The sequence below is a fragment of the Bidens hawaiensis genome, unplaced genomic scaffold, assembly GCF_021521415.1.
Source record: "Bidens hawaiensis isolate Kalapana, Puna unplaced genomic scaffold, B.hawaiensis_p1.1 tig00001143_1, whole genome shotgun sequence".
Lineage (NCBI taxonomy): Eukaryota > Viridiplantae > Streptophyta > Magnoliopsida > Asterales > Asteraceae > Bidens > Bidens hawaiensis.
The window spans coordinates 174,203-197,022 of NW_027491065.1; the positions used below are offsets into that span (position 1 = coordinate 174,203).

General features: G+C 39.8%; 1 protein-coding gene across 1 annotated transcript; it reads right to left on the reverse strand.

Annotated features, from left to right (window-relative positions):
- Positions 1-21,693: 21,693 nt before the first annotated feature.
- LOC143560627 (uncharacterized) lies at positions 21,694-22,527 on the reverse strand. The gene has a single exon (XM_077048897.1). It carries the CDS (start codon positions 22,525-22,527, stop codon positions 21,694-21,696), a length of 834 nt encoding a protein of 277 aa, XP_076905012.1.
- Positions 22,528-22,820: the final 293 nt, after the last annotated feature.

Here is a 22,820-nt window from a genome sequence, read left to right on the forward strand (position 1 = left end):
CTTGATTCGACTTCTGCGCAACTTTTGTTCTTTCCAATCGGTTACGGCTATAGGCTCTTCTACGAAGTGCAGTTGTTTGTCGATGTGAATCTCTTCCAACGGTAAAATCAACGTTTCATCAGATAAACACTTTTTGAGGTTGGACACATGAAACGTATCATGAACTCCACTGAGTTCGGCGGGTAAACGGAGTTTATAAGCAACCGGACCGATCCTTTCCAGGATCTCAAATGGTCCAATGTAGCGCGGATTCAACTTTCCTCGCTTGCCGAAACGGGGGACTCCTTTCCATGGAGAGACTTTCAAAAGTACTTTATCCCCTACTCGAAATTCCAATGGTTTCCTTCGCACATCTGCGTAGCTCTTCTGTCTATCGCGCGCTGTCTTAAGGCGATCCCTTATCTGAAAAATCTTGTCTGTTGTTTCTTGGATCAATTCTGGACCAGTCATTTGCTTGTCACCCACTTCAGCCCAGCACAGTGGGGATCTACACTTGCGCCCGTACAAAGCTTCGAATGGCGCAGCCTTGATGCTTGTGTGATAGCTGTTGTTGTAAGAAAATTCAACCAATGGGAGATGAGTATCCCAGCTACCTCCGAAATCGATTGCGCACGCGCGTAGCATGTCTTCCAATGTCTGGATTGTTCGCTCGCTTTGCCCATCCGTTTGAGGATGATATGCCGTACTCATGTCAAGACGAGTACCTAAAGCCCCTTGTAACGATCTCCAAAATCTTGAGGTGAACCGACTATCTCTATCAGAAATGATGGACACTGGGACTCCATGTTTTGAAACTACTTCTCGAATATACAATCGGGCTAACTTTTCCATCTTATCGGTTTCCTTGATCGGCAGGAAGTGTGCTGACTTAGTTAGCCGATCCACAATAACCCAGATCGTGTCATAACCCCCAGGTGTCCTTGGCAGTTTGGTGATGAAGTCCATAGAGATTTGTTCCCACTTCCACATGGGAATTTCTGGCTGTTGAAGCAACCCTGATGGTTTCTGGTATTCAGCCTTTACCTTCGAACACGTCAGGCACTTACTGACATACGTCGCGATGGCGCCTTTAAGATTGGGCCACCAATACAGCGCTTTAACATCTTGGTACATCTTGTCTGCGCCAGGATGTACGGAATACCGCGTCTTGTGAGCCTCGTTTAATACTTGCTCGCGCAATCCTCCCTTGAGAGGGACCCATATGCGGTTAGCGAAATATAGATTGCCGTTCTTAAGTTCCAAATTCTTAATCATACCCCCAAGGGATTCGTTTTTAGCAAACTCTGGTTTCAAAGCTTCTTGCTGAGCGTCTCGGATGCTGGTAAAGAGATCTGCGCGGATGGTCAGCCTTAGAGCCTTGACTCGTAGTGTTTTTATTCGCTCCTTCCTACTTAGCGCGTCTGCTACCACATTCGCCTTTCCAGGGTGGTACTTAATTTCACAATCATAATCGTTCAACAATTCTACCCATCTTCGTTGCCTCATGTTTAAATCCTTTTGATCAAATATATGTTGAAGGCTCTTGTGATCCGTAAAGATTACACACTTTGTACCATAGAGGTAATGGCGCCAAATCTTTAGCGCGAAGACAACCGCTCCAAGTTCCAGATCATGCGTTGTGTAGTTCTTTTCATTGGTCTTGAGTTGGCGCGAGGCATACGCTATGACTTTGTCTCGCTGCATAAGGACACATCCGAGTCCCTGATGTGAAGCGTCGCAGTAAACGACGATGTCGTCCGTCCCCTCGGGCAGAGACAAAATTGGCGCACTACATAACTTCTGTTTCAACATTTGAAACGTTGCTTCCTGATTTTCGCCCCACACAAACTTCTTGTCTTTCTGAGTTAGCGCGGTCAGAGGTAGAGCTATCTTGGAGAAGTTCTCAATGAAGCGTCGATAGTAGCCAGCTAGTCCTAGGAATTGCCTCACCTCAGTTGGGGTTTTTGGCGCTTCCCAGTTTTCGATGGCCTTGACTTTGGAAGGATCAACGTGTATTCCTTTCTCGTTTACAACGTGACCGAGAAAGTGAACTTCTCTAAGCCAAAACTCGCACTTGGAAAACTTCGCATACAACTTTTCTTTCCTCAACAATTCCAAAATCAATCTCAGGTGTTGCTCATGCTCGGCCTTGGTCCGAGAGTAAATCAGAATATCATCTATAAACACAATCACAAACTTGTCTAAGTATGGTTTGCACACGCGGTTCATCAGATCCATGAATACAGCCGGCGCATTAGTTAGCCCGAAAGGCATCACTAAGAACTCATAATGGCCGTATCTAGTTCGGAAGGCTGTTTTCGGCACATCTTCCTCATGGACCCTAAGTTGGTGGTATCCTGACCGTAGATCTATCTTCGAATAATAACTGGATCCCTGCAACTGGTCAAATAAGTCGTCAATCCTCGGTAAGGGGTACCGATTTTTGACTGTCAGCTTATTCAGCTCCCTGTAGTCAATACACATTCTGAACGAACCATCCTTCTTCTTAACAAACAGTACTGGAGCTCCCCAAGGTGAAAAGCTTGGGCGTATGAAACCCTTATCCAATAGTTCCTGTAACTGATTGGATAGCTCTTGCATCTCAGATGGAGCTAGTCGATAAGGCGCTCGAGCTACTGGCGCAGCTCCTGTGACCAAATCAATACGAAACTCGACTTGTCGCGGCGGCGGTAATCCGGGCAATTCTTCAGGAAAAACTTCTGGAAATTCGCGCACTACTGGTAAGTCTTCAATTCTTCGCTCATCTCCTTTCTTCTCTACTACATGCGCCAGGAAGGCGTAGCACCCTTTCCTTAGGCACTTACGCGCCTTTAGGCACGAAATTAGTTTCGTCGCAACTCCCCTTCTTTCCCCTTGAATTACCAAGGTTTCTCCGTTCAACAGTGGGACCCGAACCTGCTTCTCATGGCAAATAACTTCCGCGTGGTTCTCGACTAACCAATCCATACCTATCACAATGTCAAAACTTCCCAAGCCTATTGGCAACAAGTTAATATTGAACCCGTGACCTCCCATGACTATTACACATTGTTCAGTTCTTTCGCTTGCGCATAACTGCCTACCATTGTCTAGTTCTATAGTATAAGGTGTGTCTAGCCTACTGGTTGCTAGGCCTAGGGAGTCTTTAAACTCAGCGGATATAAAACTTAGGTCAGCGCCAGTATCAAATAAGACAGATGCAAAATGTCCGTTAAGCAAAAACGTACCGGTTACCACATTCGGCTCTTCTTTAGCTTCGCCTGCGCCGATCACAAAAGCTCTCCCGCGAGCTTGGTTTCCCTTTTGCGGGCAATCCCGACTAAAATGCCCTGGCTTCCCGCATGCGTAGCAGTTGTCGCTCGCTCCAGCTTCTCTGACACGGCAATTCATCGTCTTGTGCCCTGGTCTGCCACATTTGGCACATTCGATTCTTGCGCATTCACCCTCGTGGTGATACTTGCATTTGTTGCACCATGGGCGAGGCCCGCTGTATCCTTTCCTTGATGGCTCCGCGGCTTGGATCGCGTAGGTCCTTGCGCTCTCCTGCTTCTTGAACGGTGGCTGCTTGGAGTCGGACCCTCGGTGGTGAGAGTTCCATTTCCTCTTGGGATCAGAGGTTCGCTGCTCGATTCCGCGCGTAGTTAACATACCCGCACGGACCGTATCCCTTGTAAGGGTGATGGCCCGCGCTACCGCCTCATCAAAGGTTGGAGGCGCTGCGGCGTTGAGCGGAACCCTAACTACAGGAGGTAACCCAAAGATATACCTCTCGATCTTCTTTTCCTCCGTGTTTGCCATGTCTGGCACCAACTGGCAAAGCTCGTTGAACCGGTTGTTGTAGGCGTCGATATTCGTTCCTACCATGGTGTGGTTCCAGAATTCCTGTTGTAGGTTCTGAATTTCTGCGCGAGAGCAGAACTTTCTCATCAACATTTCCTTCAGTTCCTCCCAGGTCTTGTGGAGAGCAACTTCTCGCCCCAATGTTTTCACTTGAAGCTTCCACCAAGACGAAGCTGCTTCTTGGAACATGCAGGTCGCGTAAAGGACCTTCTGGTTCTCACTACATCCGCTAATGGAGAGAACTGTCTCCATCTTGTCAATCCAGTTGTAGAGCCCAATGGCCCCTTCGGTACCCTTGAATGGCCAAGGCTTACAGGCCATGAATGTCTTGTAGGAGCATCCTTTGTCCAAGGCTCCTGATTCGGGTTCTGGGGTCTCATTCTGACGACCCTGACTTGATTCGGCCTTGCTGGCCTCATGTGTTGCGATTGCTTGCGCGATTATTTCCGCGAGTTCCTCGGGTGTCATGGTAATTCCTTTGGCTTTAGTTGGAGGCATTCTCGCTTTAAAAGAGTGAAAATATATCAAACTTAGCGCATGTACTCTGAGCACATAATGTTATCATTATTTACTAGACACTGTGACCCGTGTTCCTAAGTGTGTGTATAGTTTCTTTTGAAAATATTTTCTTTGAAAAATATTTCATGTGGTTCCCCAACGGTTATAGTCTAGGTTAAAACTTCTTTTCCTAGTTCGCTATAACCAGTGCTCTGATACCAATCTGTCACACCCGGCCCTGAGCGGCGGAAACAGCCGGGCGCGCGCGAGTGGGGATTGATAATTAAGCACGGGCCATTGCAAACATTCAAAGATTTTCATTGCGCATGAAATGTTTAATACAATACATTACATTGTTTAAAAATTACATAAAAACATCCAAGTATAAAAACTGTTGAAGATTTCCAAGCCATATCCCCTTGCGCGGCGGGAACAACCACGCGCATCGAAGGGATAGAACTAAAATCTTCCAAAAAGCTAGTTTTAGATGTTCAGCGTGAGGTGCTCTAAGTGTGACTCCATGCGCTACCTAATTATCTCCTGAAAGACACGTAAAAACATTTGAATCAGTATAAACTGAGTGAGTTCACAAGTTTTAGTAACTTGATAAATCGTATTGCATCATAATCATTCTGAAACATAATTCTGATAGCATCATTAAAACACATGCTTGGTAAAACATAGTTCTATCAACATATTCTGATAAAATCGTTCCGCGGGTTACGCGCGAACATTTCTGGGAACTGTGCTCGTCTATGCAAAGTGGCGCTGCCACTACGAGCTAAAATAAGTAATACCGTCCCGCGGGTTACGCGCGAACGTTTCAGGAAAATGTGCTCGTCTATGCAAAGTGGCGCTGCCACTACGAGCTAATCAATAATTCCGTCCCGCGGGTTACGCGCGGACGTTGTGCCGGAAAACAAGGCGCTCGTCCATGCAAAGAGGCGCGACCCCTACGAGCGGGCTCAAACCCATAGTACTGCCCCATGACCATACTAGGCACTCGTCCATGCAAAGAGGTGCGACCCCTACGAGTGGGTGGATCAAACCAGCAGTCCCTACCCTTAGAGTTCCAATGGTAAAGTGATCACTTACTCGAGTTCTAGCGCACATACATCGAAAACCTTAGATAACCGTTCGCATTGCTCATCATGAAATATAATTTAAACACATAATCGCTTGCATAGCGTGTAAGTATACCATGATAAAACGTTATTTAAGTACGTGTCCCTCGCCCCGAAAACAGTTTAAAAACAGTGAAAACAGCGAGAATAGGGGCTGTGAGACTCACCTGTGGTTCTTGTTAAGGGATTAATCGAGATTCGGGTTTTCTTGGTGTTGGCCTCGGAATCGAAGGTCTAGAATACGATTAAATAACAAGAAGTATATATATTAAGATCAAGAAATAGGAGAATATAAGGGTTGGAAAGTAGATCTCAAGGTTATATTCTCGGCTTACCTAGTAACAGGATCGGAAATGAAAACAACGGATGCTTGGGAGAGGATTAGTGCAAGTTTGCAGTTCTTTGAAGTGTGTTTTGGGTGATAATTTAGGTTACATATTTATAGGCAAACTCAAGGGAACACAATCCCTTGCTTTAGGGGATTGTAATCTTTTCATATCTAGGGGTAATGATGATAAAGTATTTATTATTATTTATTTAAGAGTGGAGTAGTGGATAAAAGATTTTGATTTGATTTGGTCAGGACATGCAGGTCTGGGGTTGGTGAGAATAGGGTGGCTGACAGTTAACTTTTCGTGTTACAGTGTGCTTTTTCAGGTACTTTTGTCAGTGTACAGTAAAAAGTGGAAAATCTCTGAAACACGCTACTGTTTCCTTTTGGGCGGGAGAAATCTCCTTACGTCTGGAGAATAGACTAAGTGTTCTGTGCGTATCACTTTGTGCGCATAGCTTTCTGCGTGAAGGACATTTCTTTGCTGCGGGTAGGTGCGTAACCTTCTCACAGTTAGGACATTGAGTTTCATTTGTAGATTCTCCAGGTGGTCTTGGTATTTCAACATAGTGATCAGTTATGTTGAAGTCAATTCCATCTTGGAGCTTCAGACAAACTAGCTCTCAATGTTCCCGCCATGCGGGGAGGTTAGTTCCCTTCCGCACGCGCATAAACGATTTAGGATGCACCCGCCTTAGCATCATGCGGGATGGTCAACCCATTAGACAACATAACGTTAAGGTGCATGAAAACATAAAGCCAAAACATTCGCGTATGGCGCATATAACATATGCCCACGCTGGTTCTTAACATGGCGCGCTCGCGCAGGGCGCGCATAACAAATGCACGCGCTGATTCTAACATAGCGCGCTCGAGCAGGGCGCACATAACAAATGCACGCGCTGATTAACATGGCGCGCTCGCGCAGGGCGCACATAACAAAATTACCTAATATTTAGGTTGATTACTTGGTTTAAGGGATTGGGAATTTTACCGGGTGTCACAGGTAGCTAGGAGGTTTAGCCAACACTCATACTCATGGAATAAAACAAAATAATTAGGTTCAAACCCTGGATTCATAATGAAAATAATAAATTCAAACCAGAAAAATAGTATTTGGTTGAGTAGAGATAAAACCCTGCTTGCTCTCGTTAAATAACCCCTACTTGCTCCTTCTCTTTTTGCTTGCTTAATGGCTGTCCAACTCAGCAACAAAGACTAGCGGCTGCTGCCTTTTTTTTACCTATTCCGTAGCACCTTTTATAAATTTTGCACGACAGTAGGGTAAAAAAACCTCCTTTTTATTCTTTTCAGTCCCCTCTAATTATGGTAAATTAAGTCCTCGTAACCTGCCACATTCTTCCAATTCTTGTGGGCTATGCTATTTTTTTGTTGGGCTACTGTAACATCTAACTTTTTGTTAAATAATAAATGACGGAAAGTTTTGTTATTAACTGTGTGTCGTTAAGTTAGTCGTGTGTTAAGTGTTTGGATAATATTTGGATTTGGAATTGTGAGTGGGTTGTGGGGCCCATGGCCCCCTATATAAGCCTAACATCTCCACCCTTTCACCATTTTGTTACCTTTCACCACACACACACTCAAGAACACACACACTTTCTCTCTACATTCCGGATCCAAATCCGTGTAAAAAGAGGAAGAATCTCGTGTGTAGACATCATCAAATAACAAGAATCACGTCCAGATCTACGTATTGTCTAGATCTGAACTCGAACCCGAAGCATAAGGTAGGTTTCGGTTTAAATGGTTAAGTTTTATGGTTAGAATCGGCATGCAAACAGATATAATGATAGATCGGGTTGTGAAATGTAAGAAAAATATAAACTTGGTAAGTTATAACCTCTCGGGTGCACTTTAAGATAAAAAGGTGGCGTTTGGACTTTGAGAGATGGGTTCAGGATCAGGTGCATAGGGTCAGAATGTGTTGAAAGTTGAGAAAGAGTAAAAAAATCAGGTCTTGAGGAAGAGCCACGAAGTAAAATGGCTTTGAAATGGTAAAAACGAAGAAAAGAAGGCATTTTGCTTCGCTCAGCCATGAGAAGTGAAACAGGCATTTCGCTTCGCTCATCCTTGAGAAGCGAAATAGGCATTTCGCTTCGCTCAACCTTGAGAAGCGAAACAGGTCATGCGAAGCGAAATTCTATGCGAAATTCCTCCCATGCGAAATTGTTTAAGTTGTTATTAAAATGTGACCCGATAAATTTTTCTGATGCGTTTTTGTTAAAGGACTTATTAACGAAAATAAAATTTTTCCGAGCTGACCTAGCAGCTCAACCCTAGCCAGGGGCTCTGCCCCTTGGACCCTGCTAAGGGTTGCCGCCCCTAGATCCCGCTACCAGGGGCGCTGCCCCCGAACCCCCGTTAGTTGAGAGTTTCATTAACTTAGATGTAGGAAGTAGTAGTAATGGATAATTGACACGCGTAATGTATTGTACAGTTAGTCGTTGACAACTAAGGAAGGGCATTACCATTAACGGCGAGAGAAACCGACTCCAGGTGAGTTCTAGCCCCATTTCCTGGTTATGTTTTCAGGGTTGTGTGCATACTCCTATGTGGCAGTTAAAATGCTTATCTTAAGTGATAGGTATATAATACATGTATGATCATGCATTGAATGTTATTACTATATGATGGTTATGTGAATGAATGTGTATGTAAATATTATATACATAAGACAAGTAAAGTATGCGCTTATGATAGGGACAAACCCTCATAATATCTGAGATGATAGGGACCAGACCCTTATAATATCTGAGATGTTAGGGACCAGACCTTATAATATCAGAGATGTTTAAGATAGAATAGCTTATGATATACCATAGGGTTTTATGAAAGAAAGTATGTAAGTACGTATGCATGTATATAAAGTATGTGTGAAAGAAGTAATAGCAAAGTAAGGTATGAATACGTATCTTCGGACACGTATGAGTAAGGATATGAATGTATTGTATGTTAAATTGATTAACTAGAACTCACTCAGCGTAGCTGACTTTTAGTATGTACACAGGCAGATAGGTTGAGGCAGCTGGCTTGAGGAGGGACACATGGCACGAGCTAAAGAGACTGGCATCTAAGAAGAAGTGTCATGACTATTTTATGTTATGTTATGAAAAGACAAATTGTATGTTAAGACAAAAATGATGATTGTAATGTGATGTTTGAAGTTTTAAATTATTCCGCGAAAGTTTAAATTAACTCTGATTTTAAAACTGTGTTTATAAGTAAATCTAACACCAAAATAGGGTTACCGGAATCGGGGCCTTACAGCTACTTCAGCCTATTACCTCATGAGATGTATAATTCAAACAAACAGTTTATTATAATTGATACATATGTATGTATAGATATACATATTTATGTCATCTAAACAATTAATAAATTTAATATAGATATCAATTTGTTTATTGAATTCAATCCCACGAGATTTTTTTTTTTTTTACTCTTTTTATCTTTTGGTTTTTTTTAGTTAAAGCGTTAACCAAAATAAAAATAAATATAACAAAACATACAAATAATATGAGACTTGATTAGATGTTAATTGACTTAGCTCTTATCTCTTGAAAACACTAAAATACAAATATGAACCAAATAATAATAATATTCAATAAAATCTTGACTCAAACGTATTTAAAAGTAGGGATTGTTATATAATAATATGTATAATCAGGCCACATCAACTACTCTTGGCTTCGGGGTTCTAAAACGGATCCTTCCCTTTTTATATACTCACACAATGGCACACTTTTGGATATGCTTGTCTATGTAGATGGCATTGTTTTGACAGGTAACAACAGCAATGCAACTGATCGTATTATCAGGGGTCTCAGCCAATCTTTTTCCACACAAGACATGGGATCACTATCTTATTTCTTGGGGATATGAAGTCATATGCACTAGGTCTAATATTCTCCCATCTCAGAATAAATATATTAATGAATTACTTGCTCGGGCAAACTTATCGCATTCTAAATCGGTTTCCTCACCGTGCACTACCAATGTTTCAATTTCTCTTGGTGGCAGTCCCATTTTTTCTAATCCAGTTAAATACAGGAAAATGGTTGGAGCATTATAGTATGTTACACTCCCCCCCCCCTCCCTCCTCTCTCTCTCTCTCTCTCTCTCTCTCTCTCTCTCGGCATGAGATCACCTACGCAGTCAACAAAGTTTGCCAGTTCATGCACTCTCCCATTGAAAATCACTGGTCTGTTGTTAAATGTATTTTACGATTTTTGCATGGGAGGTCTGATCATGGTCTTTTGATCTCCATAACTTCTTCTGTTTTGCATGCAAATGCTGATGCCCACAAGTTAACTGCCTTTTCCGATGCGGACTGGGCTGGTTGTCTAGATGGCCGTCGATCCACGTGTAAGACCCCGAATCCCAGGAATCCTACAATTGGTAATCACATCCACAATTTCACAAAAATTTAAAACCAAACGATTCGTTTTTATTTAAAACAAGTTCAGAGTAATAACAGCGGAAAAAGTGTAATTATTCAAAGAAAATCCCTAACATGGGTACAAGTATCCAAAAATCAAATATAAATATAATATCCGTTTTATTGGAAATCCTCGACCAGAAATGCCTTAAACCTTCCGAGTAGTTCCCAGCACGTCCAAGTGATAACCTCCAATCCTTAACCTGAAAATCAATATAACATGCACACAAAGTCAGCCAGAGCTGAGTGAGTTCAAGTTTTCATAAACGGCATTCATAAAAAATTTAAATTCCATGAGTATGGAATGTAGGGGAAAATCATGAGTCCATAAAATCATAAATAGCTTTTCCTAACCAAATCATAAGTAAATAAAACATTAAACATCTTTTCACGCAGCACGGGCCTCCTCACCCTGGGTCTTCCCCGAGTAATATATTTGACCCAGCCGCGGTTTAACAAAACCGTTAAAATCATGCAACACGAGCCTCCTCACCCCGGGTCATCCCCAAGTAATATATTTGACTCGGTCACAGTTTAATAAAACAAAATCACGCAACACGAGCCTCCTCACCCCGGGTCATCCCCAAGTAATATATTTGACTCGGTCGCGGTTTAACATACCAAACATGTGATACGGGCCTCCTCACCCCGGGTCTTCCCCAAGTAATATATTTGACCCGACCACGGTTTATAGAACGGCGGGCCTCCTCACCCCGGGTCTTCCCCGAGTAATATATTTGACCCAGCCGCGTCATAAACATGCAACACGGGCCTCCTCACCCTGGGTCCTCCCTGAGTAATATATTTGACCTGGTCACAGTTTACCATCACATACACATTCACATACACACATACAAACATCTAATTCAAACATCCAACCAACAATATCACCACATACAATCCATAAATAATGGATAATCTAGGCATTCAATACTAAGCCTAATAGCAACCTCGAGGCTTAGAGCCCAAGTAAAATGTATAACCTTAAGGGATATATGACCTTAAACGAGTCTAAAATATCCTAAGTCATAAAATATAATTTACACATGTCTTCATAAAGGCACAACCACAAACAAGATCATACAATACCAAACCAATAGTTTAAACGAATTAAAATCGGTTAAAATCATAATAAGGTGCGTATGCTAGCCCAAAACGTAAAAAGATTTAAAAGGGCATCATAAACACACTTGAAACGAGCCAATCAAATAACAATAGGTATGACAACTTCAAAGCCAATCCACAGTTTACAAGCCTGTCGGATTGCACACAAAGATTACTAACTAAACGTACCGACTCGCTTATCCTACGAGACGTTCTAACATGATTTGATTGAACTAAAGTCTTGACATTACCAAATTCAATTACATCAGCCCCCGAGGCCATGTATTTACCAAAACCACCCTTAGTTAATCCCGGGGACAAAAGGGTTCCCAATTTACCCCCGAAAGTTGTTGACTTTAACGAATACGCGCGCTAACGGGTTCTTTATGCACTTAGATACCGACTCAGCCCCGTGTGTACCAAATTTAGTAAAATTACAGCCAACAAGTCCACACGACGCTACACGAGTTGAATGGGTCGGTAATTCGCAAGCACCATGCACAAATTACCAATAAACGCGAATTTGCGCCGTACCGACCCGTTCAAGTAACCGACAACCAATTCACCCCAAATACTCAAAAAAAATCAGTTTTTCACAGCCAACATATCATGCCGAGTCTACAATATTCGAATTGGTTGTCAATTCCCTCAAACAACGCGTTAAACACAACAACTCACAAACTAGTCAACCGAATCCTAGTTTTCAAACTATTAACAATTGGCCGACCTAACCAATTCCAATGACCATGAAATTTTAGTATGTTGTAAGTGACATACCTAGGGAGTTTGTGGTGCAAAAACCTTAGCCGAAACAGCCCTGAAACTGCAATTGGACAGCCACCCGACAAGCCTAAAAACAACCGAATTTCGACGAATAAACGCGCCATAAGGATGAATTAAGGTGAAAAAGAGTTGTATACATGAAATACCGACTTGGAATTGAAGTTTGGATGGCTGGAACGAGCTGGTCTTGCACGAAAATCGAGAAGAGAGAGGGAGGGGGGCGCTGATCGGACTAGGGGTTAGGTTAGGGTTTAATTTTTTTATATAAAATATAATAACAAAATAACATTCTGGCCCCTCCACTTGACTAATCGTTGAACTTGTAAGAAAAGTTAAGTAAAATACGTTTACGAGGGTGGCAAGGAGCTCTCGGAAGAATGACGGGTCAAGCCCGAAGGTGTACGCAACCCTACTAGGCTAACCTTTTATCGGAAATTTACGGACGTTACACCACGGGGGTATAAGCCATCTATTTGGGGTCAAACCATGTCTCTTGGTCAGGTAGGAAGCAAAAGACTGTCTCTCGGTCATCCACTGAAGCAGAATATAAGGCCTTAGGCAATACAGCTGTTGAATTAACTTGGGTTGAAACATTCTTGGCTGAACTTCTTGTTTCTATGAAGATACCTCAGATTTTATGGTGTGATAATTTGGGAGCTGCATATCTTTATGCCATGCCAGAACAAAACATGTAGAAGTAGTCTTTCACTTTGTTCATGAGAAAGTTGCAAACAAGAAGTTATTTGTTCAGTTCATTTCTACACATGAGCAGATTATTGATGTCTTCACAAAACCCTTGTCTTCTGATTGTTTCCTCTTCTTTAAGTCCAAGGTGAAAGTCCGGTCCTGACCCTAGCTTAAGGGGGAGTATTGGTTGATAAATGTCTTAGTATAGGCCCAATCCTAAGTTGATTATAGCCAGCCCTAATAATTGTAGTCCTAGTCTATGTATATATATATCCTAAATGTAATCTCATTTTAATCACAATCATAATACAATCAATATATACAATGATACCAAGTTTATCTTTACATTTAAATATCCTATTTATTTGCATCCTCATAGGTTCATTCGGGTGAGAAAACGTTTAGTCAAACGAAGATTAATTCCATACTTTTTGTTTACCACTTATGGCTAGGTCATCATTTTTCCTAGTAGCTAAAAGGGAAGTGCATCCAATTTTAAGAAGTGCATAAGAGAACGGTCTATGCGGGAGTGAGAAGTGGAAAGAGAAAGAGAGAAATAAGCAAGGGGGACAACACCCCCTTCAAATCGATTTTGGAGCATACCATGTGTGGCCGCATGAAGGGTACCTAGTGGCGGAGCCACATTGTGGCCTCCGGGTTCGGCTGAACCTACTCTTTTTTCGGTTTTATATATAACTATAGTACCGAATTAGCAAGCAAATTCATTCTTTTTCGACGAACAAACCCAATGTCATTTTAAAAAAGATAGTCGAATCCATTAATTATAAAAATTATAGTTAAGAAATTTTTCAGTAATGAATAATTTTTTTATAAAATATAAAAAAACTTTTAAAATTGCTAACTAACATTAAAAATGGGCTAATAATAATTCATATTTAGATTATAAAAAAGAGGTCCAAAATATTCAAAGAATTTCCCAATAAACTCAAGTACTCAACCTCAACCTAAATAACATTCTTAAACATAATACCTAAGTGAAAATTAAATAAAAGAACAAAAACAGCAGTCATCACTTCAGCGACTGATAAATTATATTTCTATCGATCAAACAACCATCTTCTCATCGCCTTAGCCAGTTCGTCTCAAGAATTCAACCATCGCCTTACCTGCCGGACACCAACCAAGCGTGCAAATAATTGTTGAAGAAATCTGTGATGTGCATTTGTTAGTATAGTGATATTGCATTTTATTTATCTCACCGAATGACGGACCCAACCCAACCTATTTGGTCCCGAAAACTTTGACGCCGGAAAAAAAATCAAGCACCGAAAAATCCAAAACCCATAGAAAATTTCCTTGGCTAGCCATTAAAAACATTTTTGACTTTCAGCGGCATTTTTTTCTGTATGCCATTAAAATCATACGGACTTTTAGTGGCATATATATTTGAATGCCATTAAAAACGTTTTGGACTTTCAGTGGCATTTTTTCCCGTATGCCATTAAAAACATTTTAGACTTTCAGTGGCATTTTTTCCGTATGACATAAAAAAAATTTGGACTTTTAGTGGCATTTATGTCTGTATGCCATTAAAAAACATTTTGGGCTTTCGGTGGCATTTTTTTCGTATGCCATTACAAACTTTTAGGTATTAGTGAAACTTTTTGTCCGCCACTAAACCTTGAACTTTTAGTGACACTACTTTTGTCTACCACAACAAATTTTTAGGATCTTAGTGGCACCTTTTAACAACATAAAACAAAAATAAAACCATCAAATATAGAAATCATAATATCTTGTCCACAATTAAAAGTTCAATCACATTCTAAACACACACCAATCACATTCCAAATGCATATTAAATGTCTAATAACTCTCAAGTTAAGTCAAAATATCAATCATATAAAAAGTAAAGTAACAAATATTTGAATAAAAACTAAAAACTTCACCACTTGTTAGCCTCTTTCACCATCTTCAATCTTCATGCAAGGTACCTAATAAGAAAAATAAAAACTTTTCAATATGTAAATATATGGACACTAAACTGTGTAGCCGGCTTAATTATTAATCTAAAATCGATAATAACCTATTAAAACCAACCACATCAATGCTTGGAGCTAGTCAAGATTGGCTTGTGAAAAAGCTAAGCTAGCCCGAGCCTGAGCCCTAGCCTAAAAATAAGCTCGTTTTATAAGCGAGCCCAAGCTTCATTGTCGAGCTCGAGCGTGCCGGCTCTCGAGCCAAACATTTATATATATATATATATATATATATATTAATACTCTAAATGGTTCCTATGTGAAAATCCCTAACCGGTTCCTTTCATTGGTTACAATTGGAAAGTAACCGGTTTCTCCAACACCGGTTATTAACGGTTCGGTTCGGTTATATATATATATATATATATATATATATATATATATATATATATATATATATATATATATATATATATATATATTAATACTCTAAATGGTTCCTATGTGAAAATCCCTAACCGGTTCCTTTCATTGGTTACAATTGGAAAGTAACCGGTTTCTCCAACACCGGTTATTAACGGTTCGGTTAACCGGTTAGGATTTGCACCTCGAGTTACAAACAAATCGTATGAAACAAATTACCGTTGTTATTTCGTGAAGATAATACTTGGTTAACCGAAGAAATTGTGCCCAGTACCTAAAACATATAAATAAAAACAATATATATTAGCGTATACCTCTTACTTAATGAGTTACTACATATAAAGCTTGATAAAAGGCTATACCTTAACGAGTGAATACATATCTTCTTTCTTTTGCTCGGGAACCTTTCTCAAATTAGAATATTCTATCGATACATGATCGGACATCCTCACAAGTGTCCCAAGCTACTGAACAAGTTCGTTACCTTCATCCCCCACGGGTTGTCCAAACTGGTTAAAAGGTGACAACTATTCTTTGACCACTATTCATTTTCCATGTTTCAGCCTTTTGGGTATAACCTCTTACATTTTTGGGAGCACCTAAATAAGTTTTAATTAATAAAAACAGATGATACAACTTGACAAAATAATTGAACTGAATTAATCGATAATTAAAATCTAATTCTATTTGTAACAATCATAAATTTGTTAGTCTAACTTAGGTACTACAGAGTGTATGGCCATTACAAAGCGTATGGCCAAGTAAACATTAGAATAGAAGAGAAACATAAAGTAGGTTTGGTAGGTCTAGAGGTTTGGATGCCAACTCCTACTTGTCTTGTTCACATGTAAACTCCGGTTACAAGTACACTTACATTCTTTGCATCCATCCATTGCAACAAACTGTTCTTTTGTTCACAAGTATTTGTAAAATTACTTTTATTTATTTATCATACAATATACACTATATATTACCTGTATGCTTATGGTTAAGAATATGCCTATACTGCTCAGACGAATCTTGGTTTTCAAAGACAGAATGTGGATTGAATTCTAAATATGAGATTGTAATTTTTTTCAAGTATCATAAGTCCCTAAGTTGGACCCCACATATTTTTATTTGTTACATTTTTTTTCTATAAAATTTTACTTCAAAAAACTGTTTATATATCACATTTTCTTATATCTTTACTCAATATTTAACCACAGTTGTACATTTTCTTAATTTACTTTTATAAGAATTGTATTACTACTTAATACATTTTTTATTTTATTGTAGAAATTTCAGTTCAATTCACATCAAGACAACTTTTGAAGATCATTTTTTTCCTTTCAAAACATGAAAATCATTTTAACTGCTATTAAGTTAGAAAACTAAACCTTTATTCAACACTAAAAGATCAATCATTTAAGCCACCATGTGCTAAATTGAGAATCAAAACTAAACCTTCACCCCACATATTTCAGAGGAAATTAATCAAAACCTAACACGAGCACTTACCTGATTTCAGAGGAATCAAGAATATGAACGGAACCTAGCTTCTACTAAAACTACAAATATCACAACAGTACTTAATATAACAGAAATTGAGCTTCAGATCTCATATCACACTACTAATCATTCATTCATTCAATCAATCAATCAATCAATCAGTATCAAATTTCAAAATTAACCTACCGCGTAACTAAATTCCAAACCTAAATACCTAAATTAACACTAAACACATCCACAAAATAAACCAAAATAAACCTATGCGATTGAATAAAATAAACCTAACCTGATTGCCAAGGAAATCGAGGATATGAACTATAAACTTAATCAGAACAAAACCTAAAATGAGCACCTTACCTGAGTACTGAACATGACAGAAATTGAGCTTCAGATCTCATACAGTTGTATCAAACTACTAATCATTCAATCGTTCAATCAATCAGTCAATCTAAATTGCCTAAATTAACACACCGCGTAATCGAATTCCAAAGCTGTAAGACCTAAATTATCACTACACATATAACAATCGAATGAAATAATCAAAACCTAACACGAGCACCTAACCTGATTGCCGAGGAAATCGAGGATATGAGTACCGAGAGCGATCATGCGTTCCGCCACAGCAACACACGACGTTGAATCACTCGATAACAACGACGGCACCGTGCCTCCCATTCTCTGGTACTTAAGCCGCGGCTCATCTTCTTCTTCATTCTCTTCGTCGTCCTTATCGTCTTCTTCTTCTTCGGTGTCTTATTCTTCGCGTTTGTCGTCGCCTTCAATTCCGTTATCGGAAGGCTTCCGATTAGACATCGCTGGAGATATGTGTAGAGAGAGAGAATGAGAAAGGAAGAGATCTAGTACCTTAAAAGAGCAATTAGAAAATCAGTGTTTTAATATGCCGTGGATTGAGGGGATTGTATGAACTGAACCCTAATTGTTCATGTACCGATTTGCAGAATATGAAGAAATGAGCTGCCATGGATTGAAAGTGATTTAAATGTACCAATTGAGCTTTTAATTGCTTTAAGGTATCGTAAGGTTTGACTTGGAGTTCTTTTAATTGCTTTTAATAACATTTAGCAAACTTCTAATTACTTTAAGGTTTGGCCTCGTAATTCGTAAATAATTAATGTAATTTGGAATTCTTTCAATTGTTTTAATTGTCTCTTAGGATTGGGCTGGGCGGTTCAAAAGGCTTGAGCCTCGAAGCTCGGACATAAATTAGTGACATTAAAACTAGATGCCACTAAAAATGTGTTATAAGCAAAGATGGCATACGCAAAGTGCCATTAAAACCTAAATTAGTGGCATAAGAGCTAAATACCATTAAAAACGCGTGACACTAGATTGTTAGTGGCATACGCAAAGTGCCACTAAAATCATAAATTAGTGGCATTAAAACTAAATGTGTGTTATAAGAAAAGATGGCATACGAAAAATGCCATTAAAAACCTAAATTAGTGACAAAAGAGCTAAATGCCATTAAAAATGCATGACACTAGATTTTCAGTGGCATACGCACATTGCCATTAAAACCATAAATTAGTGGCATTAAAACTAGATGCCACTAAAAATGTGTTATAAGCAAAGATGGCATACGCAAAGTGCCATTAAAAACCTAAGTTAGTGGCACAAGAGCTAAATGCCATAAAAAACGCATGACACTAGATTGTTAGTGGCATACGCAAAGTGCCACTAAAATCATAAATTAGTGGCGTTAAAACTAAATGCCACTAAAAATGTGTTATTTGCAAAGATGACATACGCAAAGTGCCATTAAAAACCTAAATTAGTGGCACAAGAGATAAATGCCATTAAAAACGTGTGACACTAGATTTTCAGTGGCATACGCAAAGTGCCACTAAAACCATAAATTAGTGGCATTAAAACTAGATGCCACTAAAAATGTGTTATAAGCAAAGATGGCATACGCAAAGTGCCATTAAAAACCTAAGTTAGTGGCACAAGAGGTAAATGCCATTAAAAACGTGTGACACTAGATTTTCAATGGCATACGCAAAGTGCCACTAAAACCATAAATTAGTAGCATTAAAACTAGATGCCACTAAAAATGTGTTATAAGCAAAGATGGCATACGCAAAGTGCCATTAAAAACCTAAGTTAGTGGCACAAGAGGTAAATGCCATTAAAAACGTGTGACACTAGATTTTCAGTAGCATACGCAAAGTGTCACTAAAACCATAAATTAGTAGTATTAAAACTAGATGCCACTAAAAATGTGTTATAAGCAAAGATGGCATACACAAAGTGTCATTAAAAACCTAAATTAGTGACACAAGAGCTAAATGTCATTAACAACATGTGTCACTAAATGACGTTTTATTTGTAGTGGCTCCACTAGTGAGGGTACCATCTACCCTTAAGGGTGGTAAATGAGTCATAGTCAAGCCTAAAACTTGTGAATGAGTATTCAAGATGAGATTATTTTTAAAAAATTTTAGAAGTACGAGAAAAGTATCATATTAGGTGATAACCTAGTTTATTACTTGAAACATACATATTTGTACCTGAACCCTACCGTAAAATTTCCCTTAAATAGAGTAATATGCTAATTCGCCAACTTTTTAGAATTTAAATTTTGTACTCTTTGGGGAATAAAATTACATAAAACTAAAACTAATATTGAATTTACTTGTGAATTCGAATGGATATTTTTTTGACAAACTAACATGTATATCTTAATCTGATACATGTTTGTACTTGATACTTGCGGGTATACATGACACTTGACGGGTAGTGAGTAATCTAACGAATATAAGACGTTGCTTTATAATTGGGTATATCAGACGAGATTATCGATACCCATCTTATTAGTCATTACCAACCTTGATTTAAATGGCCACACAAAGCTCGATGCAAATAGGCTTGTAGTCTAGCGGTGTTGATGTGTGTAAATAGTGGTTTCCTCCCCTTTAGTGTTTGGGGGATTTTTGAACATCTACAATGTCAAACAATCACATATTTTCACCTCGGCTATCACATCAGTTTTTAATCTTCCTTTAAAAAATACATAGACTTGGTTGTTACGTAGCCAATATCGATGGTACCTTGGTTATCGGCTCTCGTGTGAAATATCAGTCAGAATATTGGTACCGATAATATCGGCGATATTTCACCGATATTCCCAATATCAGTGTTTTAAATCTTATAACAACAACAACCATACCCAGTATAAATCCCACCAATAGCAAAGCTGTTAGCAGGGTCTGGGGAGGGTGGGATGTAGGCAAACCATAACTCCGTCCCAGAGGATAGAGAGGTTTCTTCCAGGGAGACCTCCGGCTCGAAAACCATATGCATGGGATCAATAATAATAGTGATATTAGTAATGAATACTGAATATGTGTTATAGTAATAATAGTGATATTTTAGTAATGAATAGATCAATAATAGTGATATTATAATGAGTAGATCAGTACTAAATATGTGTTATAGTAATAGTAATGATATTAGCAATGAACACAAAATATGCGTTATAGTAATAATAGTTGTACTAAACATGTAAATATATCAATAATAATAGTGATATTAGTAATGAATACTAAATATGTGTTATAAATACTAATTTGAGGATAGTGTATTATAGTAATATATCATTTTACACTAGAGATAAGGTAAGGAAACGCCCCCTATGATAGAATTATAATAAAAAAAAAAAACTCTACGTTTCTCCTAAAAGTCCTTAGCCTTAATCCTACGTCTCCAAGAATTTCTATCCTCAACCATGTCCTCGGAGAGGTGCAAATCTAGCAAATCATGCTTAATCCTCTCGGCCCAAGTTAATTTGGGACGTCCTCTATCCCTCCTCCCCTGTATACTAATAGTTTCTACAGATCGGATAGGAGCTGTCGTCTCTCTTCTCTTCACATGTCCAAACCATCTCAATCTCCCTTCTCTTATCTTCTCTAAAATGTTAGCAACCCCTAATCTCTCTCGAAAAACATCATTTCTTATTCGGTCCAATCGTGTGTGCCCACACATCCACCTTAGCATTCTCATTTCTACTACCTCTAACTTACGCGCATGTGACTACTTGATGGCCCAGCAGTCTGTTCCATATAACGTTGTCGGTCTAACCGCGACCCTATAAAATTTACCCTTTAGCCTGTTTGGGAATCTCTTGTCGCACAAAACTCCTGTAGCTGCCCTCCATTTACTCCATCCAACTTGGACACGGTGGGTCACGTCACTATCTATTTACCCGTCACTCTGGACAAACGATCCTAGATATTTGAACTTCGTTACCCGCGAAACCACTTGATCTTCGATGGTGATATAGATCTCCTCATCATCGTTTATCCCGCCAAAGTTACATTGGAGATACTCGGTCTTTGAGCGACTAATCCTTAAACCTTTATTTTCTAAAGCTGCTCGCCACTCCTCTAACCTCATGTTCAGATCTTGTTTTGTCTCAGCCACTAAGACAATATCGTCTGCGAACATCATGCACCAAGGGACTGTCTCCTGAATTGACTTTGACAACTCATCCAAGATTATTGCGAAAAGGAACGGGCTTAGTGCTGAGCCCTGATGAAGGCCTACCTCCATCGGGAATAAGTCAGTATCCCCCAAGGGCGCACGCACCCTTATTGTAGTGTTGGCATACATATCCATAATCATCTCTATATATTTCCATGGGACCCCTCTGCCCTCAAGGCTATCCCAAAGCAGTCAACGTGACACATTGTCGTACGCCTTTTCTAGGTAAATGAACACCATATGTAGATCACGCTTCTTCTCCCTATATTTTTCCATGAGTCTTCTTAGGAGGTGTATTGCCTCTGTAGTGGACCGCCCCGGCATGAAACCAAATTGGTTCATTGTAACCTGGGTTTCCCGTCTAATTCTAGTCTCTATAACTCTTTCCTATAGCTTCATAGTATGGCTTAGTAGCTTGATGCCTCTGTAATTCCCACAACATTGGGCGTCTCCTTACCGCCCCGGCATGAAACCAAATTGGTTCATTGTAACCTGGGTTTCCCGTCTAATTCTAGTCTCTATAACTCTTTCCTATAGCTTCATAGTATGGCTTAGTAGCTTGATGCCTCTGTAATTCCCACAACATTGGGCGTCTCCTTTGTTCTTATAAATAGGTACTACGATGTTGCTCCTCCATTGATCTGGCATCTTACCGGCCTTGAAGATACTATTGAATAGAGTAGTTAACCACAAAACTCCTTCCTCCCCTAGGCATTTCCACACCTCGATAGGTATGTTGTCTGGCCCAACTGCCTTAGCCCTTCCCGTCCTCCTTAGTGCGTTCCTCACCTCTTCCTGCGTAATACGTCGGCAAAAGCAATTATTTCGTTGTTGTCGTCGTAAGCGTATGTTGTCGTTTTCTTCTTGGTAGGCCCTCTCGCTGTTGAAAAGGTTCTGAAAATAGGTTTTCCATCTTAATCTGATGTCCTGCTCTTTAACTAGTACATGCCCATCCTCACTCTTTATAAACTTCACAGCCCCTAGGTCTTTCCTTCTACGCTCCCTTGCTTTGGCAATCTTGAACATATCATGTTCCCCCTCTTGTGTTTCTAAATGTTCATACACCCGTTTATAGGCAGTGTTCTTTGCCTCCGGCACTGCCTTCTTCGCCTCCCTTTTAGCCTTTTTGTATGACTCCTTCAATCTCAGTCGCTCTTCCTCATTCGTGCACCTCATAAGCTCCCTAAAACTTCCTTGTTTGTCCCGTATCTTTTCTTGGACGACCTCATTCCACCACCACGTCTCCTTATGCCTCCCCGCGTTTCCAGCCATAACCCCGAGAGTGTCCTTCGCTACTTGGTTAATCTTTGTCGCCATTGTTTCCCACATCTGGCATGAGTCCTCTTTTTCTCTAACCAAGGTCATCGATATAAGCTTATCCTTAAATAGTGACAGCTTGTCGTCCTTTAGGTTTCCCCATCGAATCCTAGGTGTACCTTTTCTCTCTCGCTCAATCAACTTATGTCTAAAGTCTATATATGCTAACAGCAATCGATGTTGAGCCACAACCGTCTCCCCCGGTATCACCTTACAATCCCTCAACCAACGTCGGTCTCCTTGCCTCGTCAATATGTAGTCGATCTGTGTGTTTCGTCCCCCGCTGGTAAAGGTAATCAAATGTGATTCCCTTTTCTTAAAGAACGAGTTTAAAATACCTA

Coding starts and splice junctions, on each gene's coding strand:
- LOC143560627 (XM_077048897.1), bottom strand. CDS start 22,527: ATGACCTTGGTTAGAGAAAAAGAGGACTCATGCCAGATGTGGGAAACA.